We start from the raw sequence: 16,477 nt of genomic DNA, 5'->3' as shown, positions 1-16,477 counted from the left end.
AGAATATGTATAGTACAATTTGGATCTTTAAAATGGAAGCTGATGTTGCTAGTAAAACAGTTTCAAAGCTGGTGCAATACATGCTAGTTTTGACCATTATTCCTTAGTTCACAAGGAATCAATTAATTAATAAAGAGGATTTTTGAAAAGCCGAAACTAATTACACCTTGGGAACCCGTTCCATGTGATAGATTCACGCTAATCTGGTTAATCACCATAGAACTGCAAAGTTTTGTGGATGTCCGGTCATGTTCAACACTTCAAGCTTTAAGCACATGTGAAATGCATACGATCCTTAATTTCCTCCCTTGCATAGACATGCATGTAATTAGACTGTTAAAGATATGAAATAGACTTCAAATTCACATGAAGAGTGAGTCAGGGAAAAAACTAGTTTTTTTTTTTCACTTTATCTCTTCATACTGACACTATTCAGTGCATTGCTCAACTGGAGTTAATGTATGTATATCTAAGAAAATACAATGCTATCGTCTAACAATAAGTTCTTGTCACGGATAGTTAAGTTAATAACAATTTTAGGATTATTTCTCTATGTTATAATATATATTTTCTTCTTTAGCACTGATGTTTCCTACACTAAGCCGAAATCATTGTCTAGATACATCAGATCTTCTTCATATCTTAACACCGACATTAGCCATTTAATTATAGGCATTGCAAGTTCGTCAAAGTCATGGAGACGTAGAAAACCCTACATTGAATCATGGTGGAAACCTAATGCAACTCGTGGCTTCATCTTTCTCGATAGAGCTCCAGACGAGCACCTTCTATGGCCATCTTCTATGCCACCTTATCGGATTTCAGAGGAAACTGGGAGGTACAATGCATTTAACATGCACAAAATGCAGCATGTCATCCGTGTAGCACGTGTGGTCGAGGAAACATTTAATGCAGAAAATGGAGATGATGTGAGATGGTATCTATTTGCTGATGATGATACTATACTTTTTGTCAATAATGTTGCAGAAGTTTTGAGTAAGTATGATCACAGGGAGTATTTTTATGTTGGGATGCCTTCTGAGTCTGTTGGCCCCAACATTTGGCTTTCGTTTAACATGGCTTTTGGAGGTGCTGGTTATGCTTTGAGTTATCCTTTGGCTAAGGCTGTTGCCAAGAACTTAGATTTGTGTCTTAAAAGATATCCAACTTTGTATGGAAGTGATCAAATTATGCATTCTTGTATTGCTGATCTTGGAGTTTCACTAACTCTGGAAAAAGGATTTCACCAGGTAAACAATTTTAGCCATTATTTTAATCTACTTTTAACATCAGCATCTACGTTTCTGAGTGATAATCTGTCAATGTTTGCAGATTGATTTACATCAAGACATATCTGGTTTACTATCAGCTCATCCACAATCTCTTCTTGTTTCACTTCACCATCTTGATGCAGTAGAGCCTATATTTCCTTCCATGGATCGTATCCAATCAGTAAACCATCTCATGAAAGCAGCAAAAGCTGATGAATCAAGGCTATTACAACAAACCATTTGTTATCAAAAGCATAAAAACTGGACTTTTTCCATTGCTTGGGGATACTCTATCCATATTTATGAGACAATTATGCCTCCAAGCATCCTGCAGGTTCCCTTGGAAACTTTTTATCCTTGGAGCAGAATACCATGGCCCTATATTTTTAAAACTCGACGTGTATCACACAATTCTTGTGAAGCTCCACATGTTTTCTTCTTCCATTCTATAGAAGAAACTGTGAGGGATCATCTTGAAACGGTCTACATCAGAAGTTCAGCACGTAGATTACCTGCTTGTGTATCTAGTGGCAATCATCCTGCAGATCATATCTCTGAAATCCGAGTCTTAACACTGAGGAGAAGGGATTATGAGGTGAAGTAATTTTTTTCGAGTTCTTGACTTTTGCTAAGATATTTGAACTTTGAAATCTCTATGTAATATGTATACACTTTTCAGGACCGAAGTAGAAGAGAATGTTGTGACTGTATGGGAATCCATATTAACAGTGCAAAAATTAAGCTCAGGTATTGCAAGGAAGCTGAAATATTACCCTGAATATTTTAAGGAAATAACTAGAGGATGTCCAAAGGACTAGCTGCAGCCTGCATATCCTGTTCTAGAGTAGCAACAGCCTGCATACCCTGTCAAGGATTAGCAATTTTGTTTAAAAATGATTTTCTATTATTATTTCTTCTATACATTGAATGATTTTGCCAAGATGAGAGTCAAGTGAACAACATGTTTGCTGTTCATTTTTTTTTAAATTGTTGGCAAAAAAAGAGCAAGTGTTCTTAATCAGAAGTAAAAATAACCTAATTCTTACATTTTATGTCTTCATACTCAAAAGTAAAAACAAGTGTAAGTTCGGCTAGTGGAAGATAGTATCAGCCTATTGTAGTCACGCAAATTATGTATAAGCAGTTGAATAATGAAGCTCTTTGCAATGCCACATAGGCGATAGGTCATGAAGCTAAGCCACTTTGTATCCTTATGTAATCTTTGCTACTATGTCTTCTTGTTCTTTGCCACTTATCGTGGCTGCCTGGTCTGCGTCTTTATTGGCAATGCAAGTGCTATTGTTCCGCTGTATGAATAATTTTTTCAGTTGAAAGCCGCGATCACGTTGGATGAACTCAAATGCATTGCCCACGATACCAACAATTCTTGCTTTGATAGTGAGATGTTTCCATCTTTAAGTTAAATAACTCCTTCCATGGCAGCCAACGCAGAAGATGCCCTGCAACAAACTAGGTATATTACAAGTAGAATTGTTAGAAAAATTTCAGCATTGTTTAATAATTTTAAATGGTGAAATATAAAAGAAGCATTACTACATTGGCCTCAATCCTTAATAGGTGTAACTGCACCTTTCTTTTTCCAGTTCATGGTAGATGGCAATGCAGTAACATTTTCTTCTCAGAACAAATTTGTATCTGTTGTGCATACATGGATTTGGAATCTTCTTCTCTAGATCAGACAATGCTACGTACAGTTTCGCCCGCCATTAAATATGCAGTGTATGATTCTTCTCTCTCAATGTGAAACAGAATGGGTTAATTCACAAATTTTTGTAAGTTGCTTGGAATTTTGAACTCTAATTAGTGTCTTTTCTAGAAATTTTGACATCAGTATACAGGTTTTTAACAAGCTGCAATATATAGTTGACAAATAAATCAAGAATGTACTTGCTGTCAGAGGTAGATTTAAGAGCCTTGCCACCAAACAAGATTTCATACAAAATTATCACAAGAATACGGAGAGATCGTTGAGACAATAATTTTCCTTCGTGTTTAATAATAAATTGCCATAATTTGTCCTCGTATCCATTACAAATTGTGAAAATATTGGGAGCGACAATCGAACTTGAGACCCCCGCTCACCGCCCCCAAAGCCTTGACACCATGTTAACTAATTTGCTCATCTAAAACCTACATACAAAACACATAAGAACAAAGTACAAAAGGGAAGAAACAAAATATATAATGGATTAATGTTCGATTTTTCAAAACCAAGGATTAAAATATGGTATACAAATTTAGCTTGAAAACAACACAAGCATGCGATACAGCAATGAAAAATAATTGGCATCGTGTTAAGAGTTCTCTATCTTCCCCTTCCTTCCAACTGACCAAATACATTCCAATCCATGTGATATATTCAAGCTAATCTTTATAAAACTGCACAAGTTTTATTTGTTGAAGTATATGCATGTTCAAGACTTGAAGCTTAATCACATGTAAAATGCAGACAATCCTTAATTTCCTCCCTTGCATAATAATGCAAACCACAAAACCAACTCTACGTTCACATGAACTGTCAAGTCTGAAAAAAGAAGAAGCGAGGTTTCCATATTATTTCTTCAAATCGACACTAATCAAGGCTCGAAGGGAGTTACCCTGTATTCAAGAAACTTACAATGTTCTTGTCTAACAATAGATTATTGTCCTGCCTATCCAAATCAATAGCTATTTTAGGATTATTTCTCTACATTATGATTTTCATCTTCTTCTTCAGGAATGATCCTTGCTGCACCAAGCCAAATTCACTCTCTAGTTCCACCAAATTATCTTCTTATCTTGATACCAACATTAGTCATTTAGTCATTGGCATTGCTAGTTCTTCAAATTTATGGAGATATAGAAAACCCTACATCGAATCATGGTGGAAACCTAATGTCACACGTGGCTTCATATTCCTTGATAGAGCTCCTGATGAGCCATCTTCTTTTCCACCCTACCGGATTTCAGAGGACAGTTCGAGGTACAATGCTTTTAACAGGCGCAAATCGCCACATATCATTCGACTAGCACGTGTGGTTGAGGAAATATTTAATGCAGAAAATGAAGACGATGTAAGATGGTATGTTATTGCCGATGATGATACTATACTTTTTGTCAATAATGTTGCAGAGGTTTTGGGAAAGTATGATCATAGCAAGTACTTTTATGTTGGGATGCATTCGGAGTGTACTGACTCCAACGCTTTGTTTTCATTTAATATGGCTTTTGGAGGAGCGGGTTATGCTTTGAGTTATCCTTTGGCTAGATTAGTTGCTAAGAATTTAGATCTGTGTCTTAAAAGATATTCAACTATGTTTGGAAGTGATCAATTAATGCATTCTTGTATTGCTGATCTTGGAGTTTCACTAACCTTAGAAAAAGGATTTCATCAGGTAAACAATTTTTTCCTCTTAATTTGATCTGTTAAAGCAACCATTCTTCTGATATTCAACCCTTCTTGACTGGTTCCCCTTAGTATATCCACCCCCGATATGATCTAGTTTTTGCATGGTTCCAGATTGATTTTCATCAAGACATATCTGGTTTACTATCAGCTCATCCACAATCTCTTCTTCTTTCACTTCACCACCTTGATGCAGTAGAGCCTATATTTCCTTCCATGGATCGTATCCAATCAGTAAACCATCTCATGAAAGCAGCAAAAGTCGATGAATCAAGGATACTGCAACAAACCATTTGTCATCAAAAGCACAAAAACTGGACTTTCTCCATCTCTTGGGGCTACTCCGTTCATATTTATGAGGCGATAATTCCTCCAAGCATTCTACAAGCGCCCTTGGAGACTTTTTCTCGTTGGCGCAGAAAAGCATGGCCATTCTATATGTTTAAAACTCGACCTGTTATAAATGATTCTTGTGCAGCTCCTCATGTTTTCTTCTTCCACTCTATAGAAAGAACAATAGGAAATCATCATGTAACAATTTACATTCGAAGTTCAGCACGTAGATTACCTGCTTGTTCATCTAGTGGTAATCATTCTGCAGATCACATCTCTAAAATTCGAGTCCTAGCACTAGTGAGGCATTATGAGGTGAGATATAAGTAAAGTTTCCATTTTAACTAATTGTATGTTATAAACCTCTAAAATCTATTTGTATACACTTTGCAGGACCCAAGTCGAAAAGAATGTTGCGACTACATGGGGTTGTATACTAATAGTACAACATTCCAGCTCAGGTCTTGTATGGAAGATGAGATATTAAGCTAACTGTTGTATGGAATTTACTAGGCCAGGGGATGGCCAAAGGATGAGCTACACATGTATACCTTGTTTAGAATTAGCATTTACACAAGCAATTTTTAATATGGTCTTTTATGTAAAACTTCTTAAATCAATGGAGTCTAAGCAAGTTGATACAAAGGCAGGTGTAGATTAATAGATTAAAGAGCATGGAAAAACAGGGCAACAGTTAGAAAAACAGGTCCAGCTACAGCTTCTATTGCAGTACTGGTTAAGTGCCAGCAATTTTATGCAAAATATATTCTTTACCAGTTGAAACATTAAGTTGAACCTTATAAATTATGAATGGCTAAAACCTGCAACATCCAAATTTATGCTTGATCAAATTGTCATCTCCATTGTAGAATCTTTCTCTGTAATGTGAAGTTACTTGCAATTGAAAGGTAGCCGAAGATATAACATGATCACATAGTAGAATCTTTCTATGCAATCTAAGTTACTTGCAATCTAAAGGTAGCCGGAGATATAACAAAGAAAACTTCCAAGACATTCCAAAAACAGACCAGAGTCGTACATTATCAATGAAATTCAATCATTCAGTACAACATATAATATTAATGAGAAAGTAGTCTAGCTTCTTGTTCCAGATTGAAACTAGTTTGTCCTCGGTGCTGCCCATTCGACATGGAGTATGAGGTTGTCATAACCATACCCATTGAGTACCTTGATAGCTTTCTCAGCATCCTCCCTGTTGAGAAAATTAACAAATCCAAAACCCCTACATACACCCGTCCTCTGGTCAGTGGAAACGTAAGTGCGAGTGACAGGACCAATATTACGACACAACTCATTCAGGTCAGCCTCACGGGTGTCTTCTGATAAGTTTGTGACTCGGACAGAATTCTCTTCTGTCCTGCGCCTCATATCTGAACCACTGGTCCTCTCTGCCCCGCGCCGCAGATTGGGAGGAACATATGCTGCTTTTGTAACACCGTTTGCAGATATTACATCTGATGTACCGGGCTTCTCACTAAAAGTTTCAATCGGTTGATTGAGATCTTTGTAAGGACACCTTGCACTCCAGTGATCCCCCTTCTTCCCGCAGGTTCTGCAAACCATGAGAGCACCACCAGTTCTCAACTCAGTTGTAGAATTTGATTCCTCTACTTTGCTACCTGTTAGCAACATATCAACCAACCTTTAATATATGAATATATCAATTAAAATATTTTTAAATTCCATATTTTCCAAATAACTTCAAGCTCTGGTTTGAAGTTATGTACTTGCAAAGTAATTTCTCTATGTACTTGTAAAAATTTGGACAACCAAACTATAAAAAACTGTGCAGAGTGCAGAACAATAATTCTCACGTAAAACGCGACTTGAGGAAGAAAACAGCACGTACCATAAGGCGCAGGTCGTTCAAGAAAAATAGCCTCAGTAGAAACCATAGTCAAATTAGCACCAACACCTTCATCAAGAGCATCACCAAACTTGGTCCAAGCTCTCCTCTGCACAACATGCTTACTAACACGAGCATTAGCCACCAGTTTACGAACACGAGAAGTTGTGGTGACCCTGACAAGTTTATTCTCATGGTTCAACTTATATTCAATGACTTTCTTGATACCGTTTTCATCAGGTCCGATGACTTCACGTGGCGGAAGAAGATAGTCATCGTTGTCATCGTCGACGTCCCCCCATCGGGGTCTGGAACTGGAACTGGAACTGGAACTGGAAGGCTGGTTGCTAGGGTTTTCAACCTTAGTGATCGCCATAGTTTTGTATGAAGTATTAGATTATTATTAGAGTTGTGCGTAAATAAAATTTTGGACATGTGATGTGCATGTTTAAATAGGCGTGATGGGGGTAATGCCGTATTGGGCAGTTATTTATAAACCTACGAGGATTCGGTTTTACAAAACATGTGTTTACGGTTTACCCCCACGTATTGCACTAATTTTTCGGCTGTTAATTAACTGAAATATTTTAAATTAATTTGAGATTAAATAGAGGATAGTAACCATTATTTCTATGTATTAGATAAGAAAAATATTATTTTATTATTAATTTTGCAGGTATCAATTTTTTTCTTGTTCTGTCTGATTTTATATACTCGTAATATATTTTTTTGCTAATTTAATTCTTTTATTATTTAGTCGGTCCCAAGTCGTTAACTTTCTATGTTTTCTTCCACCAATTTTTTTAATTACTAAAAATGTAAAATGAATTTGTTAATTAAAATCGACAAGGTGTGTCAATTGATCGGGTTTGGATTGGATTAACCTAAATTTATATTCATATCTATTTATTTATTTTTTGGATTTAGTCTCGGATCGGTCCCAGATATTTTAGGGTGGTGGCCTTATTTATCACTTTGATGTAAATAATAGCTCAAATTGTCATCTTTGAAAATTAAGGCCATATGTGTCACCTCATAACGGACAATCGTGTAACGTTTTTGTTTTTTTTTTCTAAAACCTAAAACATCACTTCGTTGCATGTTTACATTAATTTTTTTATTTTTAAAAGGTGGCAAAACGTTACTTAAAGTTGTTTTAGAAATTGTTAAATTTCTGTATAATCTTAAATTTTAAAAATATTAAATAAAAAAATATCGAAAAACGTAATATTAAGTGATGTTTCCGGACCCCTAAATAATACAACAAAAACAGATCAAATAAAAAAAAGAAAAAAAACATAAAACGTTAGATGATCTAACGTTTTACCACTAAAATGTAAAAAAAAAAGTAGCGAAATGGTACTTCGTCTACCATTTTGCCCTGTTTTCAAAACGTTACATGATATCCCGTTATAAAGTGATCTTTGGGCCATAATTATGAAAAGTGATAAGTTGGGCATTTTTTACTGAAATAGTGACATTTTGGTTCATCTCTCGATATTTTATAAACCGATCCATATCCGGATCCGTATGGATCACGAATTTTGAATCGGATATCCGCTTCATTTATGTATATATATTTTTAAATAACTTATTACGAATGTTATTTAATATTCCCTCTATCTCATTTTACTTGTCCAGTTTGACGTAAATTTTTTTATTGTAGCTCACATGCATCCGCTACCCTTCGGATGCACACTAGCTAGGTAAAATCTGTGGGATCACGTAATAGCCTGCAAAACATGTGAATCAGAGTAAAACATGTGAATTAGAGTAAACCGTATTTAAGCGACATACTCTGATTCAGGAGACATAATCATAAATTCTCCTCCTGCGAGATTCGAACATATGACCAAAGAGGATAGTTATCCCCTCTTTAACCAACTGAGACAAACCTTACAAGCCTTTTGCACGTAATTAAAGGTGTGTTAGAACACGTATTTCCATTAAATATTTTTTAAATTTTCTTTTTATGAATTAAAATTTAAGTTTAAAATTTTCAATAACAAATAAAAATTGAAAAATTGGACCAATAATTTGGGAGGGAGTATTAACAATTTCGAAATACAAGTAGAATAATGATATAATAACATCAACAGCTACGAATTCTAACGTAATACAATAATTTTAAGGCCAAATTACAAATTGAAATTTCTTTTTTGAAGTAAAAAAATACAGTGATACTTTGTAGACCAACAAAAATAACTTCCTAATTTTAAAGAAATAGCAGCGAGGTCCGAGATTATTAGAGCATCTCCAATCACATAAAATCTTAACTAAAAATTATTAAAACATACTATAAATAAAAATATAAAAATTATGTTAAAAAAATCCATCTCCAATAGTACATTCCCCTTATTTATAAATATAGTCAACTTCTTAATGTTGGCTATATTTGTTTAACCACTACAAGCCTGTAAGAAATTTATAATAAAAAATAATCATTTATTACCATGTTGAAGAAATATATTTTATTTATAACATAAACTTTTAGTAAAAAACTATTTTTAAAATATAACTAACCAATATAGCCAATATCATCGACGTACAATGAGTTACATATTCAATAAATTTTACATATTGTCATCCAGATCTATTTTAGCCAACCAATTATAGGTATCATGTTTTGCCAAAACTTTGAAAGTGTTCTGTAATTTGGGATACTTGGTAAAATGTAAAACGTATCTGTTCAGTAAAATCGAATTATCTACTATCACAAGTTTCTTCCGTTTGACCTATTGAGTTTATTCAACATAATCATACTACAATTTAGGAAAACAAAAATGTCAAACGCAAGTTTCATCCTGAAATCATAGATAGCATCTCCGTTAGGTGACAGACAAATACACAACTGGGAAATTGTAAATCACCTTAAAACACTTTTTTTTGTTCAAGGAGAACTAGAGAAGTCTATTTTTTTCCTCTTGCGTAATTCTGGTTCACCTTCCACTGGACCTATTTCATCAAAAAGATCCTGTTTGACATCTTGACCATTCCCCCGACATCTATCCACGACGCTACAACCTCTGTTATAAGGATTTGCTGGAGGTGGCAGACAACCTTGAGGATCACGAAGCGGATCGCATGGACTTCCATGCCTTCCCAGGGCTCCATAACTGATATAACTATCGTCACCAACAGCTACAGCTACAGCTACAGCCAGCGCTATGCAAATCAGAACTGGTATATTGATTAGATACATTTACTCTTAATGGATGAACATATACATCTCTATCTAGTTTTCAATATAGAATCCACACCTATATACTATACATGCATTAATGCTAATGTAAGTGTAACATTAATCCATAATGTAAAAACTCTAAAGTGGCAGTAGTGTAGTGTCTACATTGTCCTTTGGGATGTTACACTCTATAAATTTATGTGGTCAAAACTACATTGAAGTAATAGCAGTAAATAAGAGCGGAGGTCTGTTCCTAGTTTTATTAAATGTAGTAGTAATCTGGAAAATACATTAGTGCATAATATGGCTCCTTCACTTGACAAATATATATACCCTTCCTTGCTAATACTTATAGCTTATGCTCGCTTGGATTCCCTGTGTTCAAACATTAACATTGTCATTATAAATTTGTTAAGAAAAAATAATATATATCAAACTAAAAAGATGATTTTTTAAACAAATTTAACATGTGTTGAGTTAAAGCACATTAACATTGTCAAAACTCAAACCTGAAGTACTTTCTACGGACAATAGAATATAGAATATCTGTTTACAGGTTGTCATGCAAATTTCATGAATGTGTACCAGGAAATTCAAACAAAGACAATACCCAAAGAGTTGACCTAGTGGTTGTGATTTGTGAAGTGTGCACATAAAAGCCTGAAGAGCTTGAAGGTAACGGTTTCATGTGATTTCCCAAGAAAAATTCGTTGGGGCAATCTATCAGTGCATAAGCACTCGACTTGCCTAATTGGAAAATCGAATAGGGTTGTTCCACCTGCATTTTACATAACAGAGGTAACACTATTCAGTTCAGGCTTGTAAAGGTTCTCTGCAAAGAACAAGCTGCGTCTTTATTAAAGAAATTTTGAATCCTTAGTGCAGTAACTCTGATGATGCAACAGGAGTACTAATAGGTAAATACTGTGGTATACCCGTTTAATCATTTATCTTCTACTGAAATTCATGTTGTTCCGTAAATATATCCAAAACAGACGACGAAGAAGTTCTATGATAAGAAAACAAGAATTAGGCTAAGTTTGCATAGTTATGAAAAACGAGAAAATAGATGATTGAGCTTCATTAGTATGATACAGTTATATATAAAGGATCTTTATAGGCAAACCGATTTTGAGAGGAAAAGCAGATGCATAAGATGCAGAGTTAAAGTACTTGTACCAAAACAAAATCAATAAATATACATAAAATTTGAGGGTCGTCACTGTTTGCCATTTTAAAATTAAAATGAATTTCACTTGTTAAAACAGAGTACTTCTTCTGGGATTCAACGATTCTTCAATGAAACACCTGCTATGTAACATCTTAACAGAAAAAAGATGCTCACATTCCAAACGACAATTATTTGTAGAGCTCATACTGGATCCCAGCTTAGAAAATCATAAATACCTAGATAGTCAGGTTGTTGTCCTGGTGGAGTGGAGGTTCCATCATCCATTCAAGTCTTTAGTCTCAAGTTTTTGAGATCCTTTACTGGTCATGTTTAACATATTCCATGCATCATATTGTTTGTTTTCTGTAAATCAACAAAGCATAAGGCAAATTAAATCATTCCAGGTGATTTGTGATATAGTTAAACTGTAGTCTGAAATGACTACAGGAATTACAAAATTTAATCAGCAGAATACAAGCAAGATTAATTTGCTTCAACACAGGTAAGGGGATTTATAAGGAATTTCGTATGAAAAGTGGTTGTTGCACTAATCCAGTGAGCGTTGGACTTTGAGCATATACATGCCTTTTTACCGGTCCACGCATTAATAGAACCCCCAAATAGAGAATTAAATATTTAATATAAACAGTGTGACTTGTGTGTGTGCGTGTCTGTGTGTAGATATATAGAGAGAGGAAGCAGGGATTTCAAACTTATTGAGGTTTGAGTAGTTAGAAGAAATATATACATCACAAGTCATTCTCTAAAGCAAAGGCAAATTATCAATTTAACAGACACCGGTACTGTAAGTTGGACAAAAGCTCAGTTGAGGCAATCAGAAGATTAAAATGGGGACAACATGTATATACAAAGACCACAAAAACAACTTGCATTACAAAAGAATAGAAACATCATTATGCTGACCTGAACTCTATGAAATCAAGGGCTCAAAGTTGCATTAGTTTCATAGGAACAAAGGTTCCTATCTGCTGCTACCATATTTGAAATGAGCATTATTAATGTTATAGCCCATTATATCTCTGACAGTACCGAAGTTCTGAAAATGGGGTAAAATGGTGTTGCTCATCAACGAAACCATACAGATCCTCCTTAATCTAAGAAAGATAACCATATTGATTGGCAGAAGCATTCAAAGGGATTCAGTATTGAAAAGGGAATTGTGAAAAAACCTGAAAGGCGAGAGAAACAAGACCTAGATCAAATTAAGCCAACATTCAATCTAATTAAGCCAACATGTATATACAAAGACCACAAAAACAACTTGCATTACAAAAGAATAGAAACATCATTATGCTGACCTGAACTCTACGAAATCAAGGGCTCAAAGTTGCATTAGTTTCATTGGAACAAAGGTTCCTATGAAATGCTACCATATTTTAAATGAGCCTTATTAAAGTAATAGCCCATTATATCTCTGACAGTACTTAAGTTCTGAAAATGGGGTAAAATGGTGCTGCTCATCAACGAAACCATACACATCCTCCATAATATAAGAAAGATAACCATATTGATTGGCAGAAGCATTCAAAGGGATTCAGGATTGACAAGGAAATTGTGGAAAAACCTGAAAGGTGAGAGAAACAAGACCTAGATCAAATTAAGCCAACATTCAATCTATTATAAGCAGGCCAAAGGTATATCAGACTTCCCCTCCCACCTATAATACGTTATCCAGCTTTTGAGTTCAGTAAAACGATCAGACTAGCAAAGACATAGCAAATAGGTACATATTTTTGTTTGATCTATGTTATGCCGATCCAGATTTAATGCCACCTTGCGCAGAAAGTATTTTGACAAATATTAGTAGCGGCCAGAAGGAAGTGAAACAATCCATAATCTTCTGTAAGTCTGACAGATGTTACCTATACATCATAGAACTCGTAATCTAATTACGCTTTTGGCAATTTTGCTTGCTATGAGCCACATACTAGTAATTGTCCTTGGTAGAAAGCCCTTCATATTTAAAAAACTTTAGAAGGTTCTATATTGCCCGTGAACGTCATCTGAAAAACAAAAAAAATAATATAAATGAACAATAAAGAACATTACAATAATAAAAGAATGTTTTTAAAGAAACAAAACACAATTATAGGAGAATGTGTATAAAAGAAACTAGGTCACACTCCAAAACCCTGAAAAGTACTATTGCTTCTCAATCTTCGGATTTTACAATTATAAGAGCATATTAATAAAGAAATACTGCCGGACGTGGGCCTAAACTCCCTATTTATTCAAGGGACACCTCAGCATGACCACTGCTAGCCTAGGCACTACGATCTTGGACTACTTCCAGATATGCGGGAAACTGTCAATCTAAGCAACCATCAGACTCCGCATTCTCAACAGATAGTGTATTCAAGTCAGAAGTAGGCACAGGCTACCATGCATATAAGCACTAATATATTACTTTAGAACAGGCAAGCAAATCATTTATACTGATAATACCAACATTTCAGAAGAAATTTTACTGAAGATATTATCAGGGTTTAGTGGAGGGTGGATAAGCAAACTACTAAGACTTATATAGAAGAATTTTACTATGGAACAAGTAATTTTTGCAATGGGATTTAAATTATCGGCAACTTATATTGGGTACTCCAACAGCCCTCAGAGAAATAATTTGCAAGATTACTATAAAATCTTGTGGCTTATTTTGTTACATAGCGTTTTATGTACAAAAACAAATGGAAGATGCTCTGTGGAAATAACTAACCTCAAATACTAGTACCAAAGCATTTCGCAATTTCCAGTGAGTTGAAAATATGGATACTCTTTAGCTCTTGTATTTCAATTTAGCGTTCAACACTAATGCTTGAAAACCTTGTAGCTCCATCGAGCATTTTAGCAAGTAGAGGCCTTGTGACCCTCGAGATAGGAAAGAATCAGCAAACCTGCACTGGTCATCACCAATAATCACCACATGAACAAACCCCATCTTTAAATAGGTGAATGCGGTTGACATCTCTAACCAAGATCTCTCTATCCAAAAATTTCGAGATGAACTTTGTTACAGAATGACAATCTTCACATAACCTTAAGTTCTTGGTAATTCTAATGGTTTCACCTCTGTTGGTATTCATCAGACCAAAAGCAAGTGCCAACTTTTCACTATGTGCTAGTAAAATACTTTCTCTCCCTTTTTCGCTTGTATCGAAGAGCACCACTTTGGTATGTGGAACATAGCCCATCTTCTTTATCTCCGTTAAAAGTTTTACTAATAAAGCTAGAACCACTTCATTCTTTGGACTAAGTTCATCAGCTGAAATGAATGAGTAAATTCTTCTTTTCACTTCAATCCAACTACATCCGGCAAGCTTTTGAATTCCTCGAGCCTCTATGAGATTTTTGATTCTTTTAACCTCATCCCACATCTCTGCTTGTGCATATATTTCAGCCATTAGTGAATAATTGCCGAAATTTTCAGGTTCAAGCTGAAAAAGCCTTCTGCTGGCACTTTCAGCAAGCTTGACATTGCAATGGATCCTACATGATCCAAGAAGGGAACCCCAAACTGTAGGTCCTGGTTCAATTTGCATATTTTCTATGACCTTTGCTGCTTCATCCAACCGATTTGCTCTACCAAGAAGATCGACCAGGCAAGCATAATGTTTAACAGTAGGATAGACCCCGTGATCCCTTTCCATTGATTCGAACAATATTTTACCCTCCTGAAGAAGCCCTCCATGGCTACAAGCTCCCAAAACACTAACAAATGATACAGGATTCGGGTGGATTCCACTGAATAGCATCTCTTCAAAAACTTCTATAGCTTTCTTCCCAAGCCCATTAATTCCATAACTTGAAATCATAGAATTCCAAGACACCACATCTCTCCTCTCCATTTGATCAAAAACACGACGTCCAATATGAAGATCACCGCATCTTGCATACATACTCAATAAGGCATTAACAACAGGCAAAATCGAATTAAGGCCTTTCCTAAGTACATAGCCATGCAAAAGTCTACCTATCTCCACAGCACATAAAGCCGTACAAGCTTGGATAACACTAACCATTGTCACCGAATTTGGCACCAACCCATGTATCTCAACTATCATTTCCCTAAAAAGCTCCACTGCTTCAAAAGGCCTCCCATTCTTCGCGCAACACGCAATCATCGCACTCCAAGAAACCACATTTTTCACCTGCATCCCATAAAAAACAAAACCAGCAAACACAACACAACCAAACTTAGCATACACATCAACCAAAGTAGTCATAACATGCACATTCCCCCAATACCCATGTCTCAAAATATGACAATGAATCTCCTTCACTTTACCCAACCCCTCAACAAAACTCTCCTCACTCTCCTCCGCAACACAACCCTTAAGCACATAAGTATACGTAAAACTATCCGAACCGCCACCATCCAAATTCATCCTCCTATACATACACAACACCTCATCACCATACCCAACCTTCACCAACCCTTTAAAAAAAGCATTCCACACAAACACATTTCTTTTACAAATTCTATCAAACACTTGACATGCACTATCAACTAAGCCCAACTCAAAGTACATACCAATAAGTTTAGTAGCAAGAAAAGGATTCTGATCAAACCCTTTATGAATAACATGATTATGAACAGTTCTTGCATCAAAAGATGAGTTTTTGATAGAGCAGGAATGGATTAAAAGCTCAAAAGTTTGAAGATTTGGGTAGGGTTCTTCAGTGAGGAGATAAAGGGCTTGTTTTAAGTTGCCTTGTTGACAGAGAGACTGAATAAGATGGTTGGTGCCAGTGGGAATGTGATGAAATTGAGAAGGGAGACGAGATGGGTGAGTGAAGAAACGAATGCAATGGCGTGTGAGGGTTTTAGGGAGATGATATACAAGCATTACATGTATGATAAAGCATTTGGTTCTGATGTTTTATTTGGTTTTTTTTGTACCAAGTTTTGGTTTTGTTTTGAAGGCTAAAACCCTGTTTTGTATTTGGCTAAAACCCTGAATGTAACTAGAATTTGGTTAAAGCAGGTTGAGTAATTAAATATTTATTTTGACAATTTTGGTATTGCCCGACCATGCATATTTCGAGAATCTAAATTATTTTTTTGAGATACCGATTTGTAATTTATCAGGAGATTTTTAAAAAGTCGGATGATTTATCGTTAATTGGTTATATTGAACAAATATTTTTGATCGATTTTTGGGCAATTTATCGATGATTTTTAAAAAATCTAACGATTTCTATAACCATTGATCGTGGATAACTTGTG

The 16,477-nt window shown here is 35.4% G+C and overlaps 4 protein-coding genes across 9 annotated transcripts; 2 read left to right on the top strand and 2 right to left on the bottom strand.

Moving 5' to 3' along the window:
- The first annotated feature begins 32 nt into the window (after positions 1-32).
- Positions 33-2,212, top strand: LOC141688038 (uncharacterized). The gene is made up of 5 exons (XM_074492869.1): positions 33-71; positions 437-459; positions 581-1,250; positions 1,333-1,866; positions 1,951-2,212. Exons 1-5 carry the CDS (start codon positions 33-35, stop codon positions 2,047-2,049), a joined length of 1,365 nt encoding a protein of 454 aa, XP_074348970.1. The 3' UTR covers positions 2,050-2,212.
- A 1,656-nt stretch (positions 2,213-3,868) lies between these two features.
- LOC141705896 (uncharacterized) lies at positions 3,869-5,692 on the top strand. The gene is made up of 3 exons (XM_074508764.1): positions 3,869-4,666; positions 4,792-5,325; positions 5,404-5,692. Exons 1-3 carry the CDS (start codon positions 3,911-3,913, stop codon positions 5,500-5,502), a joined length of 1,389 nt encoding a protein of 462 aa, XP_074364865.1. The 5' UTR covers positions 3,869-3,910; the 3' UTR covers positions 5,503-5,692.
- Positions 5,693-5,999: 307 nt separating this feature from the next.
- LOC141705895 (uncharacterized) lies at positions 6,000-7,261 on the bottom strand. Of its 2 annotated transcripts, XM_074508763.1 has the most exons (3): positions 6,846-7,261; positions 6,759-6,772; positions 6,000-6,673 (listed from the first exon to the last, which is right to left on the bottom strand). In XM_074508763.1, exons 1-3 carry the CDS (start codon positions 7,251-7,253, stop codon positions 6,130-6,132), a joined length of 966 nt encoding a protein of 321 aa, XP_074364864.1. In that variant the 5' UTR covers positions 7,254-7,261; the 3' UTR covers positions 6,000-6,129. The 2 variants fall into 2 exon arrangements, with proteins under 2 accessions (XP_074364864.1, XP_074364863.1); XM_074508762.1 differs by lacking the exon at positions 6,759-6,772 and having other exon boundaries at positions 6,000-6,650; positions 6,881-7,261.
- Positions 7,262-10,084: 2,823 nt separating this feature from the next.
- Positions 10,085-16,168, bottom strand: LOC141707279 (pentatricopeptide repeat-containing protein CRR2, chloroplastic-like). Of its 5 annotated transcripts, XM_074510341.1 has the most exons (5): positions 13,967-16,168; positions 13,116-13,256; positions 12,911-13,026; positions 12,552-12,817; positions 12,157-12,422 (listed from the first exon to the last, which is right to left on the bottom strand). In XM_074510341.1, the coding sequence occupies exon 1, from the start codon at positions 16,095-16,097 to the stop codon at positions 14,157-14,159; it is 1,941 nt and encodes a 646-aa protein (XP_074366442.1). In that variant the 5' UTR covers positions 16,098-16,168; the 3' UTR covers positions 12,157-12,422; positions 12,552-12,817; positions 12,911-13,026; positions 13,116-13,256; positions 13,967-14,156. The 5 variants fall into 5 exon arrangements, 4 of the variants coding, with proteins under 4 accessions (XP_074366442.1, XP_074366441.1, XP_074366443.1 ...); XR_012569019.1 differs by lacking the exons at positions 12,911-13,026; positions 13,116-13,256; positions 13,967-16,168 and adding exons at positions 10,085-10,839; positions 11,469-11,595 and having other exon boundaries at positions 12,552-12,902; XM_074510340.1 differs by having other exon boundaries at positions 12,911-13,256.
- Positions 16,169-16,477: the final 309 nt, after the last annotated feature.

The sequence above is a fragment of the Apium graveolens genome, chromosome 2 (genome assembly GCF_009905375.1).
Source record: "Apium graveolens cultivar Ventura chromosome 2, ASM990537v1, whole genome shotgun sequence".
In the NCBI taxonomy this organism is placed as follows: Eukaryota; Viridiplantae; Streptophyta; class Magnoliopsida; order Apiales; family Apiaceae; genus Apium; species Apium graveolens.
This window is presented reverse-complemented; position numbering and strand designations above follow the sequence as displayed.